This window comes from Sporisorium graminicola, chromosome SGRAM_14 (genome assembly GCF_005498985.1).
Source record: "Sporisorium graminicola strain CBS 10092 chromosome SGRAM_14, whole genome shotgun sequence".
In the NCBI taxonomy this organism is placed as follows: Eukaryota; Fungi; Basidiomycota; class Ustilaginomycetes; order Ustilaginales; family Ustilaginaceae; genus Sporisorium; species Sporisorium graminicola.
The window spans coordinates 410,252-435,500 of NC_043724.1; the positions used below are offsets into that span (position 1 = coordinate 410,252).

Here is a 25,249-nt window from a genome sequence, read left to right on the forward strand (position 1 = left end):
CGCGACCTGAACCTGATATGTATGCAACCTTCTTCTCCGCTGCCATGGTACGGCTCTCTGTTCGTCTAATCGTCTCCCAGTTCGTCTAACGGTTCAAGATACGGCACTTTCATTACGTAAGCACGACTAAGCGTGCTCGAGAACAGGGTGATCTGCTGAGATCGGGGTTCGATTCCCCGGCCGGGAATTTTTTTCTTTTTTTCTTCGTTGTTAGGAGAGGGAATTCTTCGATCTTGGCGGGACTCCATACCGCGGAAAGGGCTGGGGAATGTACAGAGTGGCGATTGTTGATGCTCTCGGAAGGTAAACAGACTGACGATAAGCTAGAGCAGCTTTTGAGAGAGAGAGAGAGAGAGCTTTTGAGAGAGAGAGAGAGAAGCCCTGTTGGCAAGCAACTTGCAAGGACCCTGGATGAACGAATGATGCTGCAGCCTGTATTTGTCACCGCAACTCGGAGACCAAGCGGTGCGAGAGGAAAATTCTGTCTCTTTTTGAGCTGAACCGAGACCCACATGGATGGCGAGCGAGAAGGAAATTTTTCTCTTTCTTGCTGCTTGCTCGACGAGGATCAGCGAGAAGAACTCAGAAGACCTTTCCTCGAGTCCTTCAAAGGGCTTGCTTCAGTCTCAAGTTTCGCATTTTCTCACCATTCAGTTGACTTTCCAACCAGCGCTGCGGACATGAAGCTGGTGCAAATGCTATGAAGCGCCCCGACGCAACCTTGGAGAGGGCTTTCTGCTCTGCGGCTTCGTCAAAGATGATGAGTGATTTGCGGACACTGCGGGATCGAAGTGGCTAAATTTCATTGTACATAGCTGGAGCGCGCATCGGGTGACGGACGGCCTTCCGCCCGCTCGCTCACTCTTGCAACCGACAAGAGACGAAAAGGCTCGAAATGAGAGAGGTGGGCAAGCGTGTGTGTCTGACTTTTTACCTGCCAAAGTTTTGGCCGGTCTTGCTTGCCCTTTTCTCATCGTGCTGCTGCGCCCGGTTGGAGTAAATTTAGAATCGCGGCCTCGCAGTGCAAAGCAAAGCAAAAAAAGCTCGTTTGTGGACTGAGCAGTCAGTGTCTCTCTGCCGCCTGCCTCTCTGCTGTGGCTGGCTACTACTGGCGCTGCCGTTGCCGTTGCCGCTGCTGCTGCTCACTGCAAATGCTGCTCCTCTTGGCTCCCCTCCTCCTCTCTCCATCACCTACCCGACGACGACCCCTCCTCTTTACGACGAAGTGAGGTCCTCTTCTTTCTTTCCCCCCTTTTCTCTTCCTTTCACTTTTCCTCTTCCGTAGCTTGTCGTCTTTCGTTTGATTTCCGAAGGACTACAACAAGAACGAGACGAAAGTTTAGGAGAGACTCTCTTTTTCCCCCTCTTCCCTTCTCGACTTTCGTTCTTCCACCTCGCTTTCAGCAGGATTGAACGATCGAGCCTCACAAAGGGAATTTTTACACTTCGACTCAGCTTCTTGTCTGAATCAATCCTTCACCCCTCAACTCGGCAACCTCGGAACGCTCACGAGGTCGACGTCTAGTTGGGTTTCGACTTTGCTTGCTTGAACGCACGTGTTTAGCAGCAGAACTTGACGAACTGCTCTCAAAAGGCTTTCATAGCCAACGACCACCCGCGCTCTCCTCCCCCAAAGCAGCTTTCCACTCGCTGCTTTGCTTCTCGACATCCATCTCTGCCCATGTCGAGTGAATCCATCCCAGCGGGCAACTCGAACAACGCCGCCGCCACTGGCCCCAACGGCGATGCCAACGCCCGCCGTCAGTCTGCAGTGAGCCTCCCCAAGGGTGCCGCCAACGCACGACAGAGCGCTGCCATCAACTTTGGTTCGGTTCACGACCAGAACGCCATGCTCTCCTCGTCGCCCGCAGCGCAGCCTAGCTCTGGTCACCACCTGCACGGCGAGAAGCCCACTGTCTTTGGCTCCGTTGCTGCACAGGATCCTCAGTCCAAAAAGACCACCATTGGTTTCGCGGGCGGAAAGTCGGACGCCGCCGCTGCTTCGTCCACCGGCAACGGCACCCCCGCCAAGTCCATGGACTTCCAAAAGCTTTTCCAGGGCTCCGGCTCGCCCGTCCCATCCCAGGCTACCGCTTCCAACCCATCTGAATCGCCATCCCAGTCTAGCGCTGCTCCCGCCTCAACCGCTCACTCGACGCCTCAGTCCAACGCTGCTGCTTCCCATAATCAAGGTGGTGCCCGACATGCCTCGTCCAACTTGAGGCCGCCATCAGGCACTCCTCACCACCCTGGCGCCAGGCCGTTTGAACCTCAGCGTTCGCCGTCCGCACACCAGCAGGGCTCCAGGATCGCTTCGCAGGGCCCGCCTCATCAGCAGTTCCACGGTCACCCGCAAGGCGGCCCGCAGCAGCCTCGTTCCCCTCACCTGGCCAACGCCGTCCCCATGCAGCCTATGCAGCCTATGGGCGGTCCATGGCAGCACCAGCAACCTATGGGTTACGCGCCACCTCAGTACGGCTACCACCCAGGCTACGGCTACCAGCCTGTGCCGCAGCACTGGCAGCAGCAGCAGCAGCAGCAGCAGCAGCCTGGCTACGACATGCCCGGCACGCCTCGCTCGCCCCGCCACTCCAACGTCGGCTCTTCGCCTATGGTAGGCCCCAACGGTCTTCCAGGCACCCCGAACATGGCACCTTCCACTCCGCTGGGCGCCCGAGGTGCCAACGTGCCACCATCGCCGTCGACGGGTCACAGCAACGTCTCTTCACCCGCCCATCAGCCTCTCTCGCTCGCTCAAGGCGGTCGTCCACCGAGCTTCAGCCCCGCCGCCAGCTACGCGCACCACTCCCCCTCGCACTCATTCAGCAATTCTATGAGCCCCGCCGCGCGCCAGTTTGAGCCCCAGCAAAAGAGGCAGAGCGCTGCCATCCGCATCGTCAACCCCGAGACCCAAGCGCCTGTCGACATTCAGAGCATCCAGAGGACCCCATCCGCCTCGCAAAAGTCGACGCCCGCTCCTGTTTCCGCCACCAACTCGCCCAGCATCGCCAAAGCCTCTCCCGCCATTGTCCAGCCTGCCAAGAGCAACCCCATTCGCATGGAGACCCCGGAGGCTTTCCTCGCTCGTCTCAAGGCTGACTCTGACAGGAAGAAGGCAGAGCAGGCTGGCAACGCCAAGGACGCCGATACCGACAAGAATGAGGCCGATGCTGATGACAAGAAGGAGGTTGACGACGATGGCGCTGCTGCCAAGGAGGCCGACGCCAAGAAAGAAGCTGACGAGAAGGCAGCTGCCGAGCGCAAGGCTGCCGAGGAGGCCAAAGCCAAGGCCGAGGCCGAGAAGAAGGAACGCGAGGACAAGGCCAAGACCAAGGCTGATGCTGAGGCTCAGAAGGCGGCGGACGAGGCAAAGAAGGCCGAAGAGGAGGCCAAGGCGAAAGCCGATGCTGCTGCTGCCGCCGCCGCCGCCGATGCTGCTGCTGCTGATGCCAAGGCGTCTGCTGATGCTGAAGAGGCCAAGCCCAAACCTGCTCCCATCGACACCGAAAAGGCTTCGCTCCACCAGGATGGTGACAACAAGGACGCCGCAGGCATGCGCAGCTCCGTCGCTGACGTCGAGCGCATGGCTCGCGAAGCTTCCTCCGTGCCTCCCTCGAGCCAAGATGCCCCCAAGACGCCTGGTCTTCCCCCCACCCCTCGCACACCTGGCACTCCCGGCTTCGCTGGCCTTCCTGCCAAGCCTCTCAGCACCCTCGGCGCCCCTGCCAACGGTATCAAGCTCGACAGCGAGGCGCTCGAAAAGAAGAAGAAGGTGTCCACCGAGCCCACCGGCGCTGCTGCCTCGCAGCATGCTCCCAAAGCCGAGTCCTCGGCTTCAGGTGCCTCTACTTCGCTCACATCTGCCAAGTTCATCGACAACTTCAGCAAGGTCAGCTACCCCACCAACATCAACTCGCCCAAGTCTGAGCTCAACGAGTCTGCCGAGCCAGGCAAGTTCCGCTACGACCGAGACTTCCTCTTGCAGTTCATGAACGTGTACACCGAGAAGCCCATCGACCTACCCTCATTGGCCTCGATCGGCATGGAGAGCGGCGGTATGGGCGCCAGCTCTCGTCTCAACCGACGTGCTTCGGCGATGGGCCCTCCTGCTGCTCCTGGACGCGCTCAGGGTCTTGGCATCAGCGGCTCTTCCAGCTTTGGCGGCAAGGGCGGCATCGGCTCCTTCAGCCACCCAGCCAAGACGAGCGAGGAGCGCTTCGCTGCTGCCTCGGGTGCGCGTGGCGGTGCCATGGGTGCATTTGGCCCCATGGGCTCGTTCAACGCGGGTGCCCGCTCGCAACCACTCTCGCGCACAGGCAGCGGCAGCACTGCTCTACCTTCCCGTGATATGATGGGCACCGGTGTTCCCAACGGTGGACGCACAAAGAGCAACCGTGGTCGTCAGCGCGATCCCAACTCAAGCCGTGGCCCGCAGGTCAACCCTCCCGAGAAGGGTGGGCCTACCATCCCTCTCGACCAGGTCGTGCCCCTCGCCAACTCGGAGAACCGATGGAGCCGAGGTGCTTCCGTCAAGGCCGATTCCCCCGAGATGGTGCAGCGAAAGGTCAAGGCTCTGCTCAACAAGCTCACGTTGGAAAAGTTCGATTCCATCTCGAATCAGATCCTCGAGTGGGCGAACAAGTCGGTCTCCGAGGACGATGGCCGCACATTGCGACAAGTCATTCAGCTCATCTTCGAGAAGGCGACCGACGAGGCTGCCTGGTCCGAGATGTACGCTCGTCTCTGCCGAAAGCTCATGGAGGAGGTCAGCCCCGAGGTCAAGGACGAGAGTCTCCGCAGTGCCGATGGCAAGCCCGTCGTGGGTGGCTCGCTCTTCCGAAAGTACCTGCTCAACCGTTGTCAGGAGGACTTCGAACGTGGTTGGGCGCAGCGCGACGACGCCGTGGCCGCTGCCAAGTCGAAGGAGGCCGAGGACAAGGCTAAGAAAGACAGCAATGAAAAGGCCGAGGCCGATGCCAAGGCTGCCGAGGAGCGCGGCGAGAAGCCCCCAGAGGAGCCCAAGGAGGCCGAGCTGCTCTCGGACGAATACTACGAGGCTCAGAAGGCCAAGCGTCGTGGTCTTGGTCTCGTCCGATTCATCGGTGAGCTGTTCAAGCTGAGCATGTTGACCGAGCGTATCATGCATCTTTGCATCAAGAAGCTGCTGGCCAACGCCACCGACCCCGAAGAGGAGGAGATCGAGTCGCTCTGCAAGCTGATGACCACCGTGGGCAAGCTGCTCGACACCGAAAAGGCGCGCGGCCACATGGATGTCTACTTCCAGCGCATGAAGGAAATGTCCAAGAACGAAGCTGCGATCAACTCGCGTATGCGCTTCATGCTCGTCGATGTGATCGAGCTGCGTGAGTCGAGGTGGATCCCCCGACACGACAACTCAGCGCCCAAGACCATCGCGCAGATCCACGCCGAAGCTGCCAAGCAGCAGCAGCAGAGGGATGCCGAGAACGCCATGCGTGCCCGAGGTGGCCCCATCTCGCGCGGTGGTTCCAAGCGAGGCCAGGCGCGTGGCGATGGGCCCGATGGCTGGAGCACCGTGGGCGGTGTTGCACCACCACCGCGTCCCAGCAAGGCTGGTGATCTTTCGCACTTTGGCAAGATCGAGCGGGGGTCGTCGGGACGACCGCTCTCGTTTGGCCCCTCGACCATGCTCGGCAGGAAGAACCAGGGCAAGGGCTCCGAGGATGGCAGCCAGCCTCCTACACGCACAAGCTCGCAGACCAACATGTTCTCGCTGCTCAACCAGGCCGGCGAAGGCGATGCTGCTCCCAGCGAAGAGCCGCAGCGACCCAAGCTCAATCTGCAGCCCCGCACCAAGCCTCTTCCCGGCACCGACAAAGTTGGCGAGGGCGAAGGCGAAGGCGAGGTGGATGGCGAGGAGAACTCCAAGGCTACCGAGATGTCGGACGAGGAGGCCAAGCGCAAGATCGCCAACGACATCAAGGAGTTCCTCGAGATCAAGGATGTCAACGAGGGTGTCGAGGCCTTCAACGCGTTGCCAGCGTCGCGACAGTCGCAGTTCGTCGAGGCGATCGTCGGCAGTGCGATCGAGAAGAAGAAGGACGACGTTGCCAACGTCGCTGCGCTGTTCGCCAAGCTCAGCGAAGACGGTCACCTGAACGAGGAGGCAGCCTTCAAGGGCTTCGAGCCGCACATGGAGTTCCTGGACGATGCTGCCATCGACATTCCCGCCATCTACTCGTTTGTTGCGGATTTGTTGGTGAGCGCCAAGCTGTCGCAGGAGAAGATCGAGGAGTTGGCCGGCAAGATCGAGGGAGAAGGCCTCAAGACCCCCAAGGACAAGCTCCTTGAAAAGGTTGCTGCTGCGCAAGGATAATTGCGTCGCAGCAACCACCCACGCGTCGCTTTTGGGCATGCCAGATTGCGCGCGTGGCGCTGGCCTTCTCCTCGTCTGTTTTCACGGCGATGGCATCTGTGTCTCTGTATTTGCCTCCTTTCGCCATCGCCAGCAGAGCTCTATACGTGGTCCGAGACGGCCTCGCTGCGCCACCCTTTCGGTTGTTTTCAAGCTTCAGCGAAATATCCCCCCACACCCTCCATGTGTTCGGCAAATAGATCTCGGCAGGTCCCTCTTTGACAATCCCTCCTCGACCCACCCATCTCGGAAATATCGTCCCTCGGCCCCCCTCTGGTTCGACCTTTGGTTCACTTTACGGATCGCAAGCGCCCCGCCCGCCCCTCCCTCTTTTCGTTCGCTCGTTCGTTGGCATCTTGCCGGCAATCCCAAATCTGATTGGCAGACACTTTCTGCCTAGTATGGCTTTAATCGAACCAATCTTCCCCTACGCCCAACCTTTTACAAAAGACAAAAAAAACACCCCACGTAGGCACCTGTCGCTCCCTCACTCGGCGAGACGAGACGAGAGACGGCGATGCTGCGACTTGTAGTGTCGTGTCGATCCACCCTTTTCCCGATTTGGCCGCTTCCTTCCCACATACGCCTCTTGTTGACGAGGGCTTTGTACATAGCTACCCGGTCGAAGAAATCCTGCTGTTCTCTTTCGACGTGGTGGTGTCTTGTGTGCAGTCTGTTGGTTGGTCTGTGTCGACAAGATGTGCTCGAGATCTTTTGACTGCGATTCGTTGGACGTGATTCAGAAGGTGACACTGGAGCAGCTCGCGAGTTTACGCACACAGCTGGCAGGCGATGCGTGGTCGTTCGTTGTTTCGAATGCAGTGCACAAGTTCGCTCTCAGACATACAGTACAAACGTGGAAATCTCCGGCGACAGACGCAGCACAAAAGGGAGGATGGGCTTTGATTGACACTTGCAAGGTGAAGACGACTCTACTGAGAGCGGCAGATCACTTCAAGAACTGGGCGTGGAACTTGATGTGGTCCTCTGCGAACGTCGAGATGAAGTAGTAGCTGTGATCGTATCCGTCCTGAAGTCTCACCTGGACGCTGGTGAATCCTTTGTCCTTTGCGACCTTATCGAAGTTCTCCGGGAGTAGCTGTCCCTGCTTGTAGAAGTCGTCGGCGGTGCCCGAGTCAATAAGGATGTGCGGCTGGTCCTGTGCGTTCTGGAGGAGCAGCGTGGCGTCGTACTGCTTGCCCTCGTCCAGGCCGCCCTGCAGGTAGCCTTCGAAGGCCTTCTTGCCCCAAGCGCAGGCGGTGGGGTTGCAGATGGGTGAGAAGGCCGAAGCTGAGCGGTACTGTTTGCGGTTCTTGAGGTACAGCGTCAGTGCGCCGTGGCCGCCCATCGAGTGGCCGAAGATCGACGCCCTGCTTGTGTCCACCGCGACGCCATTCTCCTCGAGCCTCTTCGGCAGCTCCTCCACCACATACTCGTACATCCGGTACGCCTTGTTCCACGGCTGCTTGGTCGCATTCACGTAGAACCCGGCACCGGTACCAAAGTCGTAGCTCTCATCTTCGCCGTCCACCCCCGCCCCGCGCGGACTCGTGTCCGGAAACACAAGCGCAATCTGCGCCGCTTCTGCCGCATTGAAGAACCCGCCCTTCTGCGCCGCATTGTCCTCAGTACACGTGAGCCCAGACAGGTAGTACAGCACGGGCACCTTTGTGTTGCTGGAAAAGGCAGCGGTGGAGGGAAGGAAGACGTTGATCGCCGTTTCGAGCGATCCGAGCGAGCTCGACGTGAAGGTGTACTTGGTCAACGTGCCACCTGCGACTTTGTTGGTGGATTTCTTGGTGAACGACATGTTGGCGGGTTGGTGTTATGCTGACTTGGTGATTGATGGCGATTTGGAAAGGATGGATGAAGCTGGAATGGAAAGACGGCTTTTGGACGAGGTTGATGCATTGCTCGCTGATGTTGCGGTCGGTCAGTGCGCACGAGGTGGAGGAAACAGCGAGAACAAAATTAATCGCCGTCTTTTCCTCTTTCCCCGCCGCCACCCGAGATGCACGTCTCGTGCGGCAGATCAGCCATGTTCTCCCCCCTTCGACGTCTTGCTCGTGCTACATCATATAGACAATGCACACCTGTTCACGACTGAGTCTTAGCAGCCTGCTCATCTCTGTTTTCGAGCAGCAACTTCTACATTTAAATGCATTGCCAGCAAATCGTGTGAGGGTAGACATGATTGTATCAAATGAGGTATACTTCACTTGCTGCCTTGCAGTAAACCCTTCATCAACTCAATACATCGCTCATTTTCCTCTTGCGTACCAACAGTGATCCTCAAACAACCGTCACACCCCAGATCCTTAGCCCTGTTCCTCACAACCAGCCCCATCTCCTCGGCCATCCTCTTGTACACCATCTGCGCCACGCTGTTGTCCGGCTTGGAGCGCGTCTCGAGATCCAGCATCTGGACGAGCACAAAGTTGGCCTCGTTGGCACCCAGGATCGCGCCGGCTCCGGGCAACGTCTGGAGCGCCGAGATGAGCGAGTCGCGGTTGCGAATGAGCGTCTGGACGTTTGAGCGCATCTGGGCGATGCCGGTGGGGGAGAGGGCGAGGGAGGCCAGGTGGGCGGTGGGCGAAGAGATGTTGTAGGGTGCTTTGGTGTTGTTCATGATCTGGACCAGGGCGGGTTGGGCAAAGGCGATGCCCAGTCGGATGGCGGCGAGACCGAACGCTTTGGAGAGCGTCTGTGTTACCATCACGTTCTGGTATTCGTGCACCAGACTGACGGCGCTGACCACGTCGTCGGCGGGTCGTTTGCCCATTCGCTTTTCCTCTTCAGCAAAATCAATGTACGCTTCATCGACCACGACAAGCCCCTTGTAGCTGGGATTGTCGAGCACCTTCCGAACGTCGCTTGGTGGGATCAGGGTGCCGGTTGGGTTGCCGGGAGAGCAAATGAACGTGATCTTGATATCCGGATCTTCGCTGAGCTTCTTGTTGATAGCCTCTACGTCCAACGCAAACTTGCCGCCTTCCGTTACGAGCGGCACCTTGACTACCTCGAGATCATTGACAGCCGCACACACGCTGTACATGCCATAGGTAGGCGGGCAGATGAGGATCTTGTCCTTACCGGGGCGGCAGCACACGCGCTGCACCAGATCGAGCACCTCATCACTTCCCACACCCAGGAAGACAAACGCATCGTTGGGCACATCGCGCAGCTGAGCCAACGAGTCCTTGATCCCAAACAGCCCCGGATCCGGGTAGCGGTTGAGCGAAAGCGGGTCGTCTGCCTCGGCCGCCGCAACGGGCGTGGCCGCACCGTTCGATGTTCCAGGGTTGTGAGGGATGACCGATTTGGGCGGAAGAGAGTGGCCCAGGCTGTTCTCGTTGGCATCGAGAAGGATACCGGACTGGTAGTCGTCGCGTGCACATCGGTACGGTTCGAGCGAGAGGATGTTGGGTCGGATGAGGTGCTCGAGCTTGAAGTGGGCAGGCTTGTGAGCTGCTGCGGCCGAGTTGGCGGCTCCGTCAAGTCCTTTGATCGTCATTGTTGGTGTGTATGTGTGTCGGAAAGGTCGCGCGTCAAGCTGAGATAGGACGATCGAGGGCACCTTATGAGGGTTTTGATATGTAGGTGTGGATGACTCACAAGCTTAGAGGTGGGTCGCAGAGAGGGTCAACGTCTGGTCTTCGTTGGGAAAGATAGGTAGCCGGCCCTAAGGCTGCGCTGTGCCACTTTGCATTTACAATGTACAATTTTGAGTTGCCGACCTTTATCGTGTGAAGAGACCGAGGGAGTCACTTTTTTTGGTGGACAAGTAACAGCTTCTTCCAATCGGCCGAGTGAGAAAATGGACTTCTCCACAACGCAATCGAGCTTGGTTCTTGCGAAGAATCCGTGTTCCGGGTACTTTGGAACAGAGCAACACAAGCTTGTAGTTGCGACCATCCCCTGCACCTGCCTCGATCACGATCTAGTCCAGTGACAAATTACAATGAAGCTACCAATGATGCTCAGGACCACGACTCAGCGCGGGCTGCTCTACTCGGCTCCCCTTCGATCCACTCCATTGCGTTCAGCTTCGACACTTGCCTCGCGCGGCAACCTTCCGAGGTCTCAGACCAAGATCGCGGCAACGAGGCCCGGCACTCTGCACCTCTCACCCCTCACACTGCGCTCGTTCAGCACTTCTAAGAGATGGGAGTACCCGACGACCAAGTACACAGCTTCTCCGCTGACGGACGGCGAATATCACAAGCTTTCGAATACCGTGATCGATTCGCTCACCGAGACGTTTGAAACGCTTCTTGAGGAGGTAGACGTGGAAGCACTTGACGAGGAGGCCAGGTCCAAGAACCAAGGAGCAACCCGCGGATCACCCGCTTCCGAATGGGATATCGAATGCGCTGTAAGTGCTTCTCAACTGCTCCATCATCCACGCATTCGATCCGTCGGGATCCGCACAAAATTGACACACTGACGCTGACTTTCCCCCTCTCTCTCCCTCTCTCTTCTATTCATCTCAGTCGGGTGTGATGAATCTGAGATGTGGCGTCCACGGCACTTGGGTTATCAACAAGCAGCCTCCCAATAAGCAGATTTGGCTTTCGAGCCCTAAGAGGTATGTTTGACGACAAGCGAAACAACCACCGCTGTTCCCACGATATCGCCCGGAATCGCTCCGAAAAGCTTATTTCACTGTGACTGATGCCTTTTCTTATCATTGACATGACTTACCACTCTTGCTTTGCCCACGCAGTGGACCGAAGCGATTCGACTACGACGCAGACAGCAAGACGTGGTTCTGTCTCAAGGAGGGTGAGACGTCGACGCTTCACGAGCTGCTGGAAGAGGAGCTTTCGGAGGTGTTCGATACGCAGGTTGAATTGGCCTTCGACGAAGACGACTGAGGCAAAGACGCAATGCAATGCTGTTCAGATCTCAATAGTGTCACCGCGCAACCACACGTATCGGCTGAACGAGATGCGCCGTTTTTGGATTTTGCCTATCGGGTCGACCGAAGTGCGTGAGAACCGCCGGCGAGATCGCGTAAAGCGCGACTCTGCATTGGAGCACAAGTGTTGGTTTTGCTGCAGCCGCCATTTTTTCTGTCAGTCCTCCACTCACAAGAGAAGTGAGGAGCGGCCCCACCACATAGACCCTGCCTCTCATCGTCAAATCACAAACTCAGCCAAATCGACGCTCTGCTTTAGCAGCCGCACACCGCTCGTCTCTCTCGTTCTCCTTCCGTCTTTCTCTCTTGCTCCGCATATAAACGGCCCGCACCGTCACTTTCCCATGCCAACGACGACCCTTGACCGCATCTCACCGAACGCCCGTCAATCCACATTCCCGCATCAGAGCCTTTCCGCGGCTTGAAAAGCGCGCGACAGCTCGACTAAACCCGCTTCCCGCTAGTCTTTGGCGCTCCGGCCACGAGACGCGATGGTCAGTACGCGCCTGACTAGGAGGTCAGAGGCAGAGATAGGCTTCCGTGCCCGCAGAAGCAAGGCCGCATCCGCCAGAGCAGAGGCATCCTCCTCATCGGCCAAGGCTCCGCGAACCCTTCAATCGGATGAGAACGCTCCACTCGGACGACGCGTCCTCGGCGATGTTAAGAACGTTGTTGCTGAGAGCAAAGCTGTCAACGAGTCTCGCAGCCCGCGTCGAAAGCCATTGAGCGACCGCAATGCGTCAATTCCCGTTACTACCAGCCTCGTTTCGGACAAAGCCAAACAGGCCCGAGGATCGCGTAAGGATGCTTCAAAAATTCGTACTGATGATGATAATTTCGAGAGCATGTTCATGATGCCAACGAAGTCCAGGTCGGGGCGAAACTTGGCTGAGCCGAAAACCGCACCTGCTCCAAAAGCAGCAGCCTCGGGATCGCGACGGGCGCGGCAACCAAGCTCGAAGACCGACAAGGAGGGTGCATTGGCCTCTCAGATCGAAGCCGCATCTCGACTCGCAAGCAAGGCTGGTCCAAGCCACGACAAGCTCACTCGCCTTTCTGCGGACCTCGATAGCGACGACCTGGAATACTTCGAGGTTAGCGCTTTGGAGCAGCCAACACAGATAGCGAAGGTCGCGACTAAGACAGCGAAGCGCGATCAAGCTCCACGGTCAGAAGACAAGGACTCCGACGAGAACCTATCACCATCGCAAGGTTCATTCGGATCGTCGGACAAGGAAAACGTGCCTCCACCGACAGCCCTTTCGAGGACGGCTGCCCACAACCGCACGGCTGCGTACACTCGTACAGGCGTGCTCGGCTCGATTGAAAGGAGCCAGCCGACTCATTCAACTCCACTCACGTCGAAGGCTCAAGCTGTCAAGGGCCAAAAATTGAGGCCTAGATATCTTGATGACGTCTTCCTCCAGGCGTATAGCAGCTCGAGCCAGGCGGACTCCCCTGGCGTTGCGCGCCGAGCCGAAGTGCTGCCTGCATCGAGTAAGCTGCTGCTCGAGTATCAGGAGCAAGGTGTCTCCAAAGTCATGGCTTGGAAGGCTGCAGGCCATGACGAAGCCCGCAAGGCCCGCGGGAATTCGTCAGACTCGGGCATTGACGCCGGCAGCGTCGCTTCCTGGCCTTCCAGAGGCGATCCTGGTATTGCAGCAGACGGTCATGAACGTGACTTCGATGGCGATGACATGGACGAGTTTGGTTTCCTTACTGCCGAGCACAAGGTCCGGGCCAGACGCGCACGAGAACGTGTCGAATCTCTCCAAAGCTCCAAGCCTGCCGGGGGCGACGACAGTGATGCCTTGGAGGATCTTCCTTCGGAGCCACCACCGGTCAATACCGCGAGCGACGACCATCGTCTCGCGGAGCAGGCTTTTGGGCTCATGTCATCTCCTGCTGTTCAACGCCGGACAGCATCGTCGCCGACTCTTGAGCCCGGTTCCGTCATGCTTATCGGTGATCACGAACTCGACGATGTGCAGCGGTCCGAGCCTAGTGTAGATGGCGACGATCAAGAGGAGGTCAGAGTGGAAGACGAAGTGTCGAAGCGCGTAACGAGGGGGAGCATGAAGCGGAAGAGCGATGCCGCAGCAGCTGCGGTAGCGGAGGCAGCTGATGAGGAGATCTCGGCTCCATCATCCCTCTCGCTGGAGTTGTCACCGCGAAAGTCCAGCCAGAAGGCGAATAAAGCGAGGAAGTCGGTGGCTGGCATCCCTTTGAGGAAGACTGAGAAAAAAGAACAAGCCGTGCTGGAGATGCTCGCGGCACAACCTTCGTCTTCGCCGGCAAATTCTGATGCTTCTTACTCGCCTCGTGTGGAGAGAAGTGCAAAGAGAAGCGCAGGATCACCTGCAACAAAGAAATATCACATGGACGAAATCCTCGATCTCCTCCCTCTCCGCAAGCGAAACACATCCAGCTTCAAGGCGAAAGCGTCTCAATCGAAGAAGAAAACGACCAGCACTAGTCGCAAAGGCAGAGCAACCAGTGTTGCGCGCGCCTCGAACAGCCGCAGCACAGGCAACAAAGGAAAAGGCCGCGCGGTCCAAGGCGACGATGACGACGACGACGAGTCCGTTGACGGAAACGCAACGCGCAGCAAGCCAAAGCGACCCGCAGCCCCCAAGGCGAAACGAGGAAAGGCTCGCGCTGAGCCGGACAGCACTGAAGACGAAGCTGTCTCTTCGTCCCAAATTCACTCCGACGACTCGAGTCGCACCAGGCGACTCAAGGAGTTTCGGGCGATCCAGAAATACCATTTGGAGGTCGAGGAGGTTCTCTGACGATCGTCGCAAAAGCTCTCGACCCGCCATCTGGTGATATTCTTCAAAGATGCCGTGACTGTTGTTCTCATGTCTTACTACTCTACTGAAAGCCTGTTGTGTCTTGTATTGTATGATCCTGCTCGTTTCTGTACCAATACCTTCTTCGCTAACTTAACTCAAATTCCTTTCTCGCTATCACACCCAACACTCGAAGCTGTCCGGCCTGGCTTCAGAAGTCACAAACGCATTGCACAATAACTTAGATTGACGAAGAGCGGACATCGTTGGGGAGCCATGGGCCATCCGTTCACTTTGTCTTTTTCACCTGCTTCCCTTCATACTTTTCCGTGGTAATCTCGAAGTGTCCAAATTCGACCAGCCGCTGCGCCAACCTCTCGGCACCGATCAAAGCCGGAGTCAAGGCGCCGCCCTGAACACCGGCCTTTTCGAGAGGGTTGATCTTCTTGCTCTTGTCATCCAGGATGGTCAAAGCAGTCTCGACGATCATCCTCGCGGTCAGCAAGTAGCCAGGATGACCTTTGGCCTTGAGGGTGCAGATAGCTTGGGTGCCATCGTTGGCGGTGGCCAGCGTGTCGAGGCGCACTTTGGTGTTGACCAAGCTCTTTTCGCTAGGACCCGAGTTTGCGGGCATGCTCTTAGCCGCGATCGAACGCACGATTGCCAAGTTCATGAGGAGCCACATCAAGATAGCATTGGCATAGGCGACGATGATGCCGACGAGCTTAAAGGGGACGAGGGCGCCTTCTCTGTAGAGGAACGCCTGACCGTAGGCTTGCGGCGAGTTGTGATGTTGCAGCAGACCCCAGGAGCGGTTGATAATACGGGTGTTGTGGACGGTAAACGTGTTTTGTGCACCCCAGCTTTGACGATGTTCGAACCATCGGACGGTGTTGAACGTCAGCGCACCTGGTTTGGCGATGGGGCTCAGCCAGTCGCCTCTGGTGTGGTGCATCTGTTCGGGTTCGTCGGCCATAGAGAGACCGCTTGCGAGGGTGCCTGCGGAGAAGCCGCCCTCAAGAGAATACGCGCACTCTACGAGCTTGATATCGCTCTTGCCCCCCGTCAATTGCTTGGCCTTCTGCGCGGCCAAAAAGGTGGTCAAATCGAACGGCAAGCTGTCGAACCCTGCACTGCTCGCCAGCGTAACGCCCTTGGCCTGGGCCTTCAAGTGGAATGCGTCGATGACTTCCTTGTTGAACCCCGTCTCTCCCGACAAGTCGGTGTAGTTGGTAGACGTCTCGACACAGGCGCGCACCACTTCGAACGCCTTGAACGGTCGGTACGGCCCAACGATGTTGACCAGCGCTCTGGCCTGGCTCGTCATCGAGGTGAGCGAGGCATAGTTGGAAGTCTCGGCTTCGATGACCCCAACAGTGGAGGGGAGACCGAGCTTGGACTTGAGCGAGGAAAGGCGCGAGGCAGATCGCCCTGCGATGGCCCACGAGGGCTTTTGAGGGTGCGAAAGAAGATACCTGCACACCAGCTGGCCGGTGTAGCCTGTGGCTCCGAAAACTACCAGATCGTAACGCTGAGTAGACATTGTCGCAGCAAAGCGAAGAGGGGAGATGATGAACGTGAAGCAGAGATGTGGTGATGGGTAGGAAGAGAGAGAGAGAGAGAGAGAGAGAGAGAGAGAGATGGCGCACGGTTATATATGCAACGGCAACGGCGGAAGAGGATCTGTGCGAGAAAAACGTGCGGGGAAAGCTGATCCGCAGATTGCTAACTTCGGCATTCGGCTTCCACGTTCCGGCATCACATGCGATGGGTTACCGTTCTAAAAACGCGGTTAACCCCAGGTGTTCTCGTTCAGACCCTTCCTCGCTTTGATTTGTTGACAACTCTCCTTCCAAAACACGTCGACTTATGTCCGGAAGAGGTCGAGAGACAAACACGTGGCAAGAAGGGTATGGCGCTGTTGTATGCGGATCGACTCGGTTTCCAGAACAGCGTGGAAGGGCCGTCTTTTCCGTTACAGGCAGTACCACTCCCTTCCCTCTTCTACTTGAGACACTTTAACATCACAACACACAGGGAGCAGGGTGTCAGACCCGGCCCCGGTAAAGGCCCACCGCCGTTCAAAGCAGCTTCGCTTGGATAAAGACTTTTGCATTTCGTCCGTCTCCTCTTGATCGATCGTGAACCGGAATGCTCTCTCTTGTTGCACCTCATACCCCAGCCGCGCCACCACCAGCGCCCACCGCGTCCTTCGCCGCCTTGACGACCTCGCTGACATCCAACCCGCCCGCTGGATCCTGATACGCCTCCCACGCATACACCACGGCAAAGATCAAAAACATGCACGCACCTCCCAGCGTGACATGCTTGACACTGATTCTGGTTGCCAGCCAGCTGCCGCCGACTACTGCGACACCTGTGCAACACGCGTGTCCTGCGATGGTGCCCACGCACACCAGCGTTACGTTGTGCGCGGCAGCAAGGGCGATAGTGGCGATCTGAGAGCGGTCGCCCCACTCGCCGAGAAACGTGAGGATGAACGCCTGTGCGAAGACAGGCGAAAAGCACAGGCCGCAGAGATTGCGCGTGCCATCTCGGAGTGTGTGTGCCATGCCGCTTTCCTTTTTGGCGGAATGTGGTGCCGACTGGGACGGCCGGCCTTGTTCGAGCGACTCGAGCTCGTGCGCGTTGCCGCCCTCCTCGTCGTCGATCTCTCTCTCGGCCTCCTGCCACTCTTCCTTGATCTCGTCCCCTGACATGGCAAGGCCGTCTTTGATCATCTTGAGGCCGAAGACCAGAAACAACCCTGCAGCTAAAAGGTTGGTCAAGCTCTTGGGTAGCAGCGCGGGGAACATTACGCCTAGTAGTGCGGAGAGGACCGACATGGCGGCGAGCGAGGCGAAGGCGCCTGAGAAGACGACGAGCTTGCTTTGGCGCATCGCGAGGATTGCTGCGATCAGGAAGGTTTTATCGCCGATCTCCGAGACCTGCATTGGCGTAATGAGGTAACAAGCCAAGGGTGTGAGTGAAGTACAAGATGAGCGGAGGAGGAACAAGGAGGGATTAAGGGGGAAGACTTACGATGATCATGGCGTAACTCGACCACAACGCTCTAGGGTCGTTCTTCCATGCCTCGCCTAGTGCTCCCCATATTGATGTAGAGTATGCAGCCGACGACGATCCGGCTGCACTGTTCATAAGCAGATCGAGCGCGCTGCCGCTTCCATTTGCTGCTGCCGCCTCCATCTTCCCTGGGCAACTCTGCTTGTTGGCCTGGTCCGCTTGACTTTTCCCTTGAACGTGCTTGTGGTCTTGCTGCGTTGCGTGAACGATCCCCGTCCCTTGACGATGGCAAATGAAATCAGAGGAGAGAGATGGAGCGACTGCGGAGACTTAGATCATGGAGAAGAGCTCTGTCTCGGGTTGATCTCGCTGGCTGGGTAGGAGCGAAGCAGAGCAAGTAATGGTTCAGGGTCGATTTCGCGTGTGTTGGTCGGTTCGCGTGGACATGCCGAGCCACGGCAAATGGAAAGGGTCTCTCGAGTGAGTTCTTCCTGCTGCTGCTGCCGCTGCTGCTGCTGTTGCTAAAAGTCAGGCTTACCAATCACACTCTTTTCCCAACTCCCGGAATTCGGACACTGCAATAACTTAGCGCTCCTTTTTTCTTTTGTTTCTTAAATTTGTCAAACCCGCCCAAATTCTTCTCGACCTTGCTCGTTGCACTCACCTCATACAACCAACACAACCCTCACCAGATCGAAGTCGTCGTCCATCTCTGTCCCTTCCCTTCACCCAAACAAACGCCTACGCACCTTCTGATCTTGATCCCGCTACAGAAAGCGCCTCTTTCACAATGGAACCCGCACTCCCACTCCCGTTGCGTCTGGACCTCTCGTTCGCACCAGCCGAGCCCATCGAGCACACCACTGTGTCCGATTCCATTTCGCTCTTCCTCTCGTCGTACGCTGCTCGCACAGGAACGTCGAATGCTGCCTCTGAAGACCCTGTGGCGGGAACGGGGACGGGGGCGAGTACGGGTGGTATAGTGGCCGCGCAGCTGACAAGACTCATGAACGGCCTCAGCGGCAAGATCGACTACGACGCGTTTACCACTCTGATTTCGAACCTTGGGCGGCCTGCCGGCGCAGGAGCAGCAGCGGACGAGGCGGTGGAGGATGCGGAAATGGAGATGGAGGTGCAATCGGAAGCGGAAGAAGCCACGCCTGCCCAGGTGCTCGAGACCGAGAGCAAGCAGGAAGTCGGTGATGGCGAGGGCACTCAAAGCTTCTCCAAGTCGCACGAATTGCAGGAGGGCGCTACGCCTACGTTGGACTCCAGCTTGCTGACCCACTCCCCGCTCGACGACCAAGGCGCTAGTCCCAGCAAGAAGAGCAAGAAAGACAAGAAGGACAAAAAGGACAAAAAGGACAAGAAGGATAAAAAGGCGTCGAAGCCAGACAAGTAGACAGACGCACCTCGAATCCCTTTTCTCTCGTTTCCTCTCGTTTGCTCGAATCCCCCATCGTGAACCACTTTGTACTTGTACCCGCTTGCATCCTTCTCTTGAATCTGCATTTGTTTCTTCCTCTCTCGCACACACACCCAAACTCACTCTCCATGTGCACACGACTTCACTGCACGCCTCGCGGCTACAACACACCGTGACAACACACGAACGTTTAAAGAAAGCCATTGGCATTCCCTGAACTGTTCTTTTTGGATTCTTTTTGGATGGAACGGCTACGCCTCGCCAGTAAGAGGGTCATGCTGACCACCAGGAGACGAACATCCTGCACGCTGCGCCATGTCTCTCTCCCTCTCCTCATCCACTTCCCCACACTGCTTCTCTTTGCCCTTGACACTCGCATCACTGCTGTCTGAACTCGGCGGCGAAGCATGACCAGCGGGCGACTCGGACCGGCTCTGACTGACAGGCGTCGTACCCAACCCAGACGGCATCTCGTCGATCGCAGTCAGCTGGCCAGGCGATGACACCATCATTGGTCCCAACACTCCGCTGCTACTGCTGTGGCTCGGCGGAGGCAGTCCGCCAGCAAAGGGCGACTGGTGATGCAGAGGTAAGCTGCTTGGTGGCAGCGTCAGCGTGAAGCTCCTTCGGGGTTCGTGCGCTTGTTCTGCCTGCTGCTTCGGCGAGAGCGCTTCCATCGATGACGGCGGCATACTGCTTCGTCTGGCCTTGATCGGGTTGATCGCAAACGAGACGCCCGACGCTGGTGGTTTGTAGTCATCGCTACTCTCGCCGCCTACCCCGCTGCCGCTGCTGTTGCTTCCATGTCGATCCGCCACGTTCATCGATCCTCGTGGCACTGCGGTCCCCGCCGTCGCCGCAGGATCAACGACAAATGTGCTATCCCGATCCCACAAGTCGTCAATGTGCGACAGATCATCATCCATCATATCCTCCTGCTCCAGCTCGGATGGTAACAAAATAGCTCGATCAATTGCGACCGGCAATCCTCGATGTCGACCTCGAATCATCACAGCGCACACCACCAGCTTGGACAGCGTGTGGAAGCGTCCAGACAGACTGAAGTTGTCATATGGGGTGCCCAGACTCAGTCCAACCGTACCGTACGCCGAGGTGAGCTCGAATAGGCAGCTGAAGATGGTGAACCAGCCATTCGATTCCGGATCCCGGATGTTGTCGCGCTCAATGATGCAGATGAGCCACAGCGCGAACCCAAGCCACCAGATATCGAACGCCAACTGTCGACGCGCATGTGATGCTAGGAACGATCCCCACACCTTCGGGTTGTTGGATTCCTGGGGAGCCGCTCCTGGCTCTGAGGGTTCGTCGACGTAGACGCCGAGTGACTTTTCCTCGTAAACGTTGGTACTGCGCACCGAGAGTGCGAGCGGGAATGCGGACAGATACATCATGACGACGTACAAGAACTGCACCGCGGGTGCCAGAGCCAGCAGACTCACCACCGAAAAGCCCGCTGCTCGCACAGCGATCGATTGAAAGAGGCCATCAAACACGCGGATGCTGAGCGTGATGCGCTCGATGACCGGGTTGCCAATATCGAGGATGAGGAAGGCGAGCCAATCGATCGAGTTGAAGAGCACCAGCACGAAGAACAGGAACCATGTCTGACTTGAAGGAAACAGGTAGACAAAGCATCGACGCGGGTGGTCGAGCAAGAACTGGAGCGTCTCGTACAATCTCGAGCGCGATGGAACGAACACCGAGATGATCCAAATGAAAAACCGCAGCAAGATGGGGAAGCCTGTATTGCCCGCAAGGATGAGGAAGCCTATGGGGATGAGCAGGAAGTAGGCATCTTGCATCTGCGTCATGCTCGTGTCGATGAGCGACATGCCCGTGTTCGAGTAAGCCGAGATGACTTGGAAGAACCAGAACCACGTGTAGTTTGGCTTTTCGGTACCCTGTGCATCAAAGACAGGCCGATACTTTTTGAATGCGCTGCTGTTGATATACGGAGCGACGATGGTCACCATGCCGAGATTGACGATGAGCCAGTAGGCGGGCACCAGCTTGGCGAGCAGGTCGAGCGCACGATACTCGACACCTCCGAGCTCGTCGCGCTGTGCTTCTGTCAGCGCCTGGAAACGCGAGTTGCCGGTCACAGTGGCGTCGAAGGAGAGGTAGGGAGCTGGCTTGGTGGCGCTCTCGGTGAGCCCGCCACCGGAACGCACAGATGTAAACGTGGCGGTGCGGGGCATGGTCATCGTTCTCTGGAAACGCTCTTGTACGCCGGGCACGGCCTTCTTGATGGCCATGCCTGCGATCTCGAAGGGAGTTGGGAAACCACCGAACCCACGCTGCTTGGACGATGTCTGCGTGCGAGCCAGTGGCACGCCCGTTCTGCCGTTGCTGAGCCGCCCCGAGACGTAAGATCGGCCTGTGACGGTGCGATTGAAGGTGGTGTTGCGTTGTCGCAGACCACCAGCACCGCCGTTGCCGTGGGCGGTCGTATAGCCAGGCTCGCGTTGTTGTGATTCACTTGCTGATCGGAAGTCGCTTGGCACGGCAAATTCCACGGTCTGGGCACGAGGAAACATGTCTGGCTTTTCGTGTCTGGCGTAGGTTTGCATCAGACCGGTGTCGGAGCCACGACGAAATTGAGATTGAGGCGGATCCGAGACTCGTCGACCACGTCCAAGAGCCTGGTGATCCGGAAAACGTGCGCGAAGAGGGGGCGAGCTTGGAATCTGTGATTGCTCTTGCTCCTCTTCTGCAACGGCCTCTTCGTCCGAATCAGCGTCAGGATCGTGACGATGGTCGAAGCGCGGAATGGAAAAGCGTTTACGAGCAGGAGGAGGAGGAGGAGGAGGCGAGCTGGTCGAATCGCCGCCGGTTTGGCTTTCGTGCGGAAGCGAGATTCGAATGCTGGGCTGCCCATTAGGATCGTCAGAAGCGACCGAGCCATGCCGGCCGTGGTCGGTTGCCAGGATGCTGGCACCGGGCTGAGCAGAAGCAGCGACGGCGATGCGAGGCGGGTCTATTGATTCTGGCTCGGATGTGAGCGGTACCTGAGATTCATCGGTGTTTTGCAGCGCAGCATGGTGATGATGATCGGGAATGGTATTGGAAGGATCGCCGGCCGAGTTGATGAGGAAAGCAGGTCCATCAATGCGACGAATCATGTCCGCGCGGAGCGGTTTGCGCTTTCCCTTGCTCTTCTGTTTGCTCTTGTCGATACGACGAAGCTCGATTTGGCCGCTGGAGCTGCTACTGGTCTGGTCGTGGTCTTCGGTGTCGCTGATGGTGGTGGTGCTGTCGGACGACTTGAGACCGACCATACGCTGAATCTTTGCAATATTGTGGCGTCGTTCTTTGCGCTCCTGCTCCTCGACGTCGTGCATACGCTTGCGCACTCTGGCGCTGCGACGGACGACACGATCAAACTTCTTGCGGAAGAAGCTTCTACGGATCCAGATCATGGTGACGCTGACGGCCGAGATGTTACCAAAGCACATGAGGATGAAGAGGATAGCCTGCTGACCTCCATTGGCGGTACTGATGTTTATGGTGACGAGGCCGGTGACGGTCATGGCCGAGACGCAGCAATAGAGGGCGTCGATGAACTTGATGTGCGTCTCACCATTGCAAGCGTAAAAGATAGCGGCGGCGATGAGAGGCGTGAAGGTGAAGACAAGGACATGCACTCTGTAGAAGTTAAGGTTCTTGCCGACCCAGAGACCGAAGGAGCGGAGCTTGGAGCGGGCGGCCGTGGCCTGCGAGCTGGAGGCGATGCTCTCGAGCATGGCGTATAGGCCGTATGTATGCAGCAGAGTAGCAAGATGTCAAGGGTGTGTTGGATCCTGTAGGCGCTGCCAAGAGAGACAGCTTGAAGGGTTATTCAAAGCTCAGCATCGTGTGTGAATCTAAGACTGCCGAGGTGTTGAATGAGAGCTGAAAGCGGCAAACAATGCGTGCGCCGATGCTGGTGAGTTGGTGAGAGGTCGCTGAGCAAGACGGTTCTCTCGCGAAACCACTTGCGGGTTCTTCGTCGCCGAATCGGAATCAAACCGATAAGATGAGTCGACAGTGCACGAAAAAGGTGACCAAGCCGGCTGATGCGAGCAGATGAGAGGAGGAGGAAGGAACCGACAATTCAGCACAAAGCAACCAGACCAGCGCGGGATAGTGACTGTTGAGCCAAAATTGCGCTCTCCCTGCTTGTTGTCTTTGTTGTTCTGCACGTTTTCTGTGACGAGATTGTCGCTCGATTCAAAGGTGGGGAAGGAGGGAAGTGAGCCAAAATGCTCGTTTTTCTTTCTTTTCTTTCCTCCCTTTTTTGTTCTCTTCATTTTCAGGCCAAAGGGCCACGTTCGGTGGGAAAAGTCGCGCACAGTATAAAGAAGTGCGACTGCACAAGACAGGGTCTCTCGGCACGAGTCTCTTGCACCTCTGTTTCCCGCCGGACCGTGATTGAGCCATGCATGCACCAGCTTGTCGAAACATGCTTTTGATTCACGACTGCGGGCGCCCAGTCCCTTTTTAACGCTCCGTGGTCCTAGCCTAGGCCCCATACAAAATACTTGGTTATCTGCGTCTCTTTGACATCAATCCCCTTAGTCGACGATGACGAGATTGAAAAGCACACACACAGACACACAGACACACGCACACACGCACACACACACGCGCGCGCGCAACAGCGCAGCGTCTACCTTGCCTCAGAGACTGATAGCGGCGGTGAGGCTCACTAGCTCGCGCCGCTGTCGAGAACCAGAGCTTGTGACTAACCAACTTTTGAATCTCGAATTCTACTATCGCCCATGTTACCCGATTACGCCAGCGTAGTCGACTCCCTCTTCTCTTGGGTCCCGATGTGCCGGGCAGGAGGGTCACATCCCCTCTAGGAGAGTTGAACGATTTCGGTTACCCAATGCGTACTTAGCGATTCACGTGAGATCCAAATTAAGCAATCGAGAAAAGACTCGCAACGTCGGGACGCTCACCTCCACACTTTTTCGGCTAGGATTTAGCCGGCAGCAGGGAAAAAAGCCTTCCAAATGCAGAGGCGCCCTCTTCGCTGCCAAGGATCAATCACCACGACTCAGCTGGTGCGTTCTTTCCATCACCATCACAACCTTCATAACCATCACAGCCTTCACAGCGATCACCGACAACGTAGATACCTCAGCTGTTATCGCTCAACCAAGCTCGTACCCGAATCGCTCGATCTTCTGAAGCCACTTTGACGCTGAATCAATCCCTCCTTGGCTTCTGCAGCAGGCTTTTCTAAACCACCGACACAGTGCTCTCGGCATCAGCTTAACAGTCATGGCACAGAGTCAGCTCCCGCCTTTCGCCCAAGCCACAGCGGGTGCGCTAGGCTCGATCACAAGCAACACACTCGTCTACCCGCTCGATCTGCTCTCGACGCGATGCCAGACCCAGTCAAGAGGCAGAGACGGCAAGGGTGGCTACACGTCAATCGGCGCAGCGCTGCAAGAGATTGTACGACAGAACGGCGTCAAGGGGCTCTACCAGGGTCTTGCCTCGGATACACTGTCCAACACACTGTCCAACTTCTTGTTCTTCTACTTCCGTTCCTTCTTCATGGAATCGGTCAAGGAGCGCAAGAAAACCAAGCTTGCACCACCGCCAGCTGGGTCAAAGGGTACGGGGAAAGCCCCTTCGATCGTGATCACTGCTGCTGAGGATTTGGCGATTGGTGCACTGGCCGGGATTGTGTCGCGCTTCTTCACCACGCCGCTGTCCAACGTGACGGTGCGCATGCAGACCTCGGCCAACCCCAAGGAGAAGACCAAAGAGCAGCAGGATGCCATCGACAAGCGTAAAGGAAGCAGCAGTGCACAGCCGAGTTCTGACAGCGAGTCGGACGACGAAGGAGGCTACGCTGAGTCGGCGGGGATCACCGACGTGATGCGCCAAATCGTAGCAGAAAAAGGCTGGCTCGGGTTGTGGTCGGGCTTCGAAACAGCCGCTTTGCTCAGCATCTCACCCGCACTCACGTTCTACAGCACCAACGCCATCTCGACCCTGCTCATCCCGAAGCACAAACGGGAGAAGCCATCGTCGCTGCAGACGTTTGTCACCTCAGCCATCGGAAACAGCATCTCGACCATAATCGTCTTCCCTCTCATTCTGTGCAAGACGAGACTGCAGTGGAGAAGTCCCACCGGCCGGAAGATGTACAGGAACCTGCTGGATGTGTTGAGAAAGACGGTCAAGAAAGGCGGGATTGCGGGATTGTACCAAGGTTTGGACTCGCAGCTGATCAAAGGGCTTTTCAGCTTTGGTACGACTATGGTAAGTGCAAAGCTCCCAGTGTACAGCCACCAAGCTGTGGACTCCTTGCTGACCTCTCAAACGCCATGTGCTTGCTTGCGAACAGATGGTCAAGGCGCGCATCGAGACGTTGTTCGTTTTGCTCTACTTGTCGGTACGCAATCGCCGTCCTGCTCTGAAGACGCCAAGTTGAACTTGTATTGTAGACTTGGAACCAAGAAGTTAGTACGGCGTCGACGTAGCACCAAACCGGACCGGCAACTGGAAACGATTATGCCTGAACGACGCCTATGAGAGGTACGACTGTGTTAGGCACAGTGAACTATTTTGAGAATTAGTCACATGTGGAGAAATGTAAAGCGCACGGCTCATGTGCCGCTGAACAGAAAACAAAAATAAAATCGAAAAAAACGATTTTTATGGACTGTATG

The 25,249-nt window shown here is 57.1% G+C and overlaps 10 protein-coding genes across 10 annotated transcripts; 5 read left to right on the forward strand and 5 right to left on the reverse strand.

The window, feature by feature from the left end:
- Window positions 1–1,681: 1,681 nt before the first annotated feature.
- Window positions 1,682–6,355, forward strand: EX895_002385 (uncharacterized protein; the record flags this gene model as incomplete). The annotated part of the gene is made up of 1 exon (XM_029882984.1): window positions 1,682–6,355. The coding sequence occupies one exon, from the start codon at window positions 1,682–1,684 to the stop codon at window positions 6,353–6,355; it is 4,674 nt and encodes a 1,557-aa protein (XP_029740739.1).
- A 988-nt stretch (window positions 6,356–7,343) lies between these two features.
- On the reverse strand, window positions 7,344–8,204 carry EX895_002386 (uncharacterized protein; the record flags this gene model as incomplete). Its single annotated transcript, XM_029882985.1, has 1 exon — window positions 7,344–8,204. One exon carries the CDS (start codon window positions 8,202–8,204, stop codon window positions 7,344–7,346), a length of 861 nt encoding a protein of 286 aa, XP_029740740.1.
- A 405-nt stretch (window positions 8,205–8,609) lies between these two features.
- EX895_002387 (uncharacterized protein) lies at window positions 8,610–9,908 on the reverse strand (the record flags this gene model as incomplete). The annotated part of the gene is made up of 1 exon (XM_029882986.1): window positions 8,610–9,908. The coding sequence occupies one exon, from the start codon at window positions 9,906–9,908 to the stop codon at window positions 8,610–8,612; it is 1,299 nt and encodes a 432-aa protein (XP_029740741.1).
- A 459-nt stretch (window positions 9,909–10,367) lies between these two features.
- Window positions 10,368–11,271, forward strand: EX895_002388 (uncharacterized protein; the record flags this gene model as incomplete). Its single annotated transcript, XM_029882987.1, has 3 exons — window positions 10,368–10,769; window positions 10,888–10,982; window positions 11,121–11,271. 3 exons carry the CDS (start codon window positions 10,368–10,370, stop codon window positions 11,269–11,271), a joined length of 648 nt encoding a protein of 215 aa, XP_029740742.1.
- Window positions 11,272–11,806: 535 nt separating this feature from the next.
- On the forward strand, window positions 11,807–14,107 carry EX895_002389 (uncharacterized protein; the record flags this gene model as incomplete). Its single annotated transcript, XM_029882988.1, has 1 exon — window positions 11,807–14,107. The coding sequence occupies one exon, from the start codon at window positions 11,807–11,809 to the stop codon at window positions 14,105–14,107; it is 2,301 nt and encodes a 766-aa protein (XP_029740743.1).
- A 289-nt stretch (window positions 14,108–14,396) lies between these two features.
- Window positions 14,397–15,650, reverse strand: EX895_002390 (uncharacterized protein; the record flags this gene model as incomplete). The annotated part of the gene is made up of 1 exon (XM_029882989.1): window positions 14,397–15,650. The coding sequence occupies one exon, from the start codon at window positions 15,648–15,650 to the stop codon at window positions 14,397–14,399; it is 1,254 nt and encodes a 417-aa protein (XP_029740744.1).
- Window positions 15,651–16,278: 628 nt separating this feature from the next.
- EX895_002391 (uncharacterized protein) lies at window positions 16,279–17,314 on the reverse strand (the record flags this gene model as incomplete). The annotated part of the gene is made up of 2 exons (XM_029882990.1): window positions 16,279–17,055; window positions 17,150–17,314. The coding sequence occupies 2 exons, from the start codon at window positions 17,312–17,314 to the stop codon at window positions 16,279–16,281; spliced, it is 942 nt and encodes a 313-aa protein (XP_029740745.1).
- A 607-nt stretch (window positions 17,315–17,921) lies between these two features.
- Window positions 17,922–18,533, forward strand: EX895_002392 (uncharacterized protein; the record flags this gene model as incomplete). The annotated part of the gene is made up of 1 exon (XM_029882991.1): window positions 17,922–18,533. One exon carries the CDS (start codon window positions 17,922–17,924, stop codon window positions 18,531–18,533), a length of 612 nt encoding a protein of 203 aa, XP_029740746.1.
- Window positions 18,534–18,808: 275 nt separating this feature from the next.
- EX895_002393 (uncharacterized protein) lies at window positions 18,809–22,321 on the reverse strand (the record flags this gene model as incomplete). The annotated part of the gene is made up of 1 exon (XM_029882992.1): window positions 18,809–22,321. The coding sequence occupies one exon, from the start codon at window positions 22,319–22,321 to the stop codon at window positions 18,809–18,811; it is 3,513 nt and encodes a 1,170-aa protein (XP_029740747.1).
- A 1,525-nt stretch (window positions 22,322–23,846) lies between these two features.
- EX895_002394 (uncharacterized protein) lies at window positions 23,847–25,011 on the forward strand (the record flags this gene model as incomplete). Its single annotated transcript, XM_029882993.1, has 2 exons — window positions 23,847–24,839; window positions 24,925–25,011. 2 exons carry the CDS (start codon window positions 23,847–23,849, stop codon window positions 25,009–25,011), a joined length of 1,080 nt encoding a protein of 359 aa, XP_029740748.1.
- Between the last annotated feature and the right edge of the window lie 238 nt (window positions 25,012–25,249).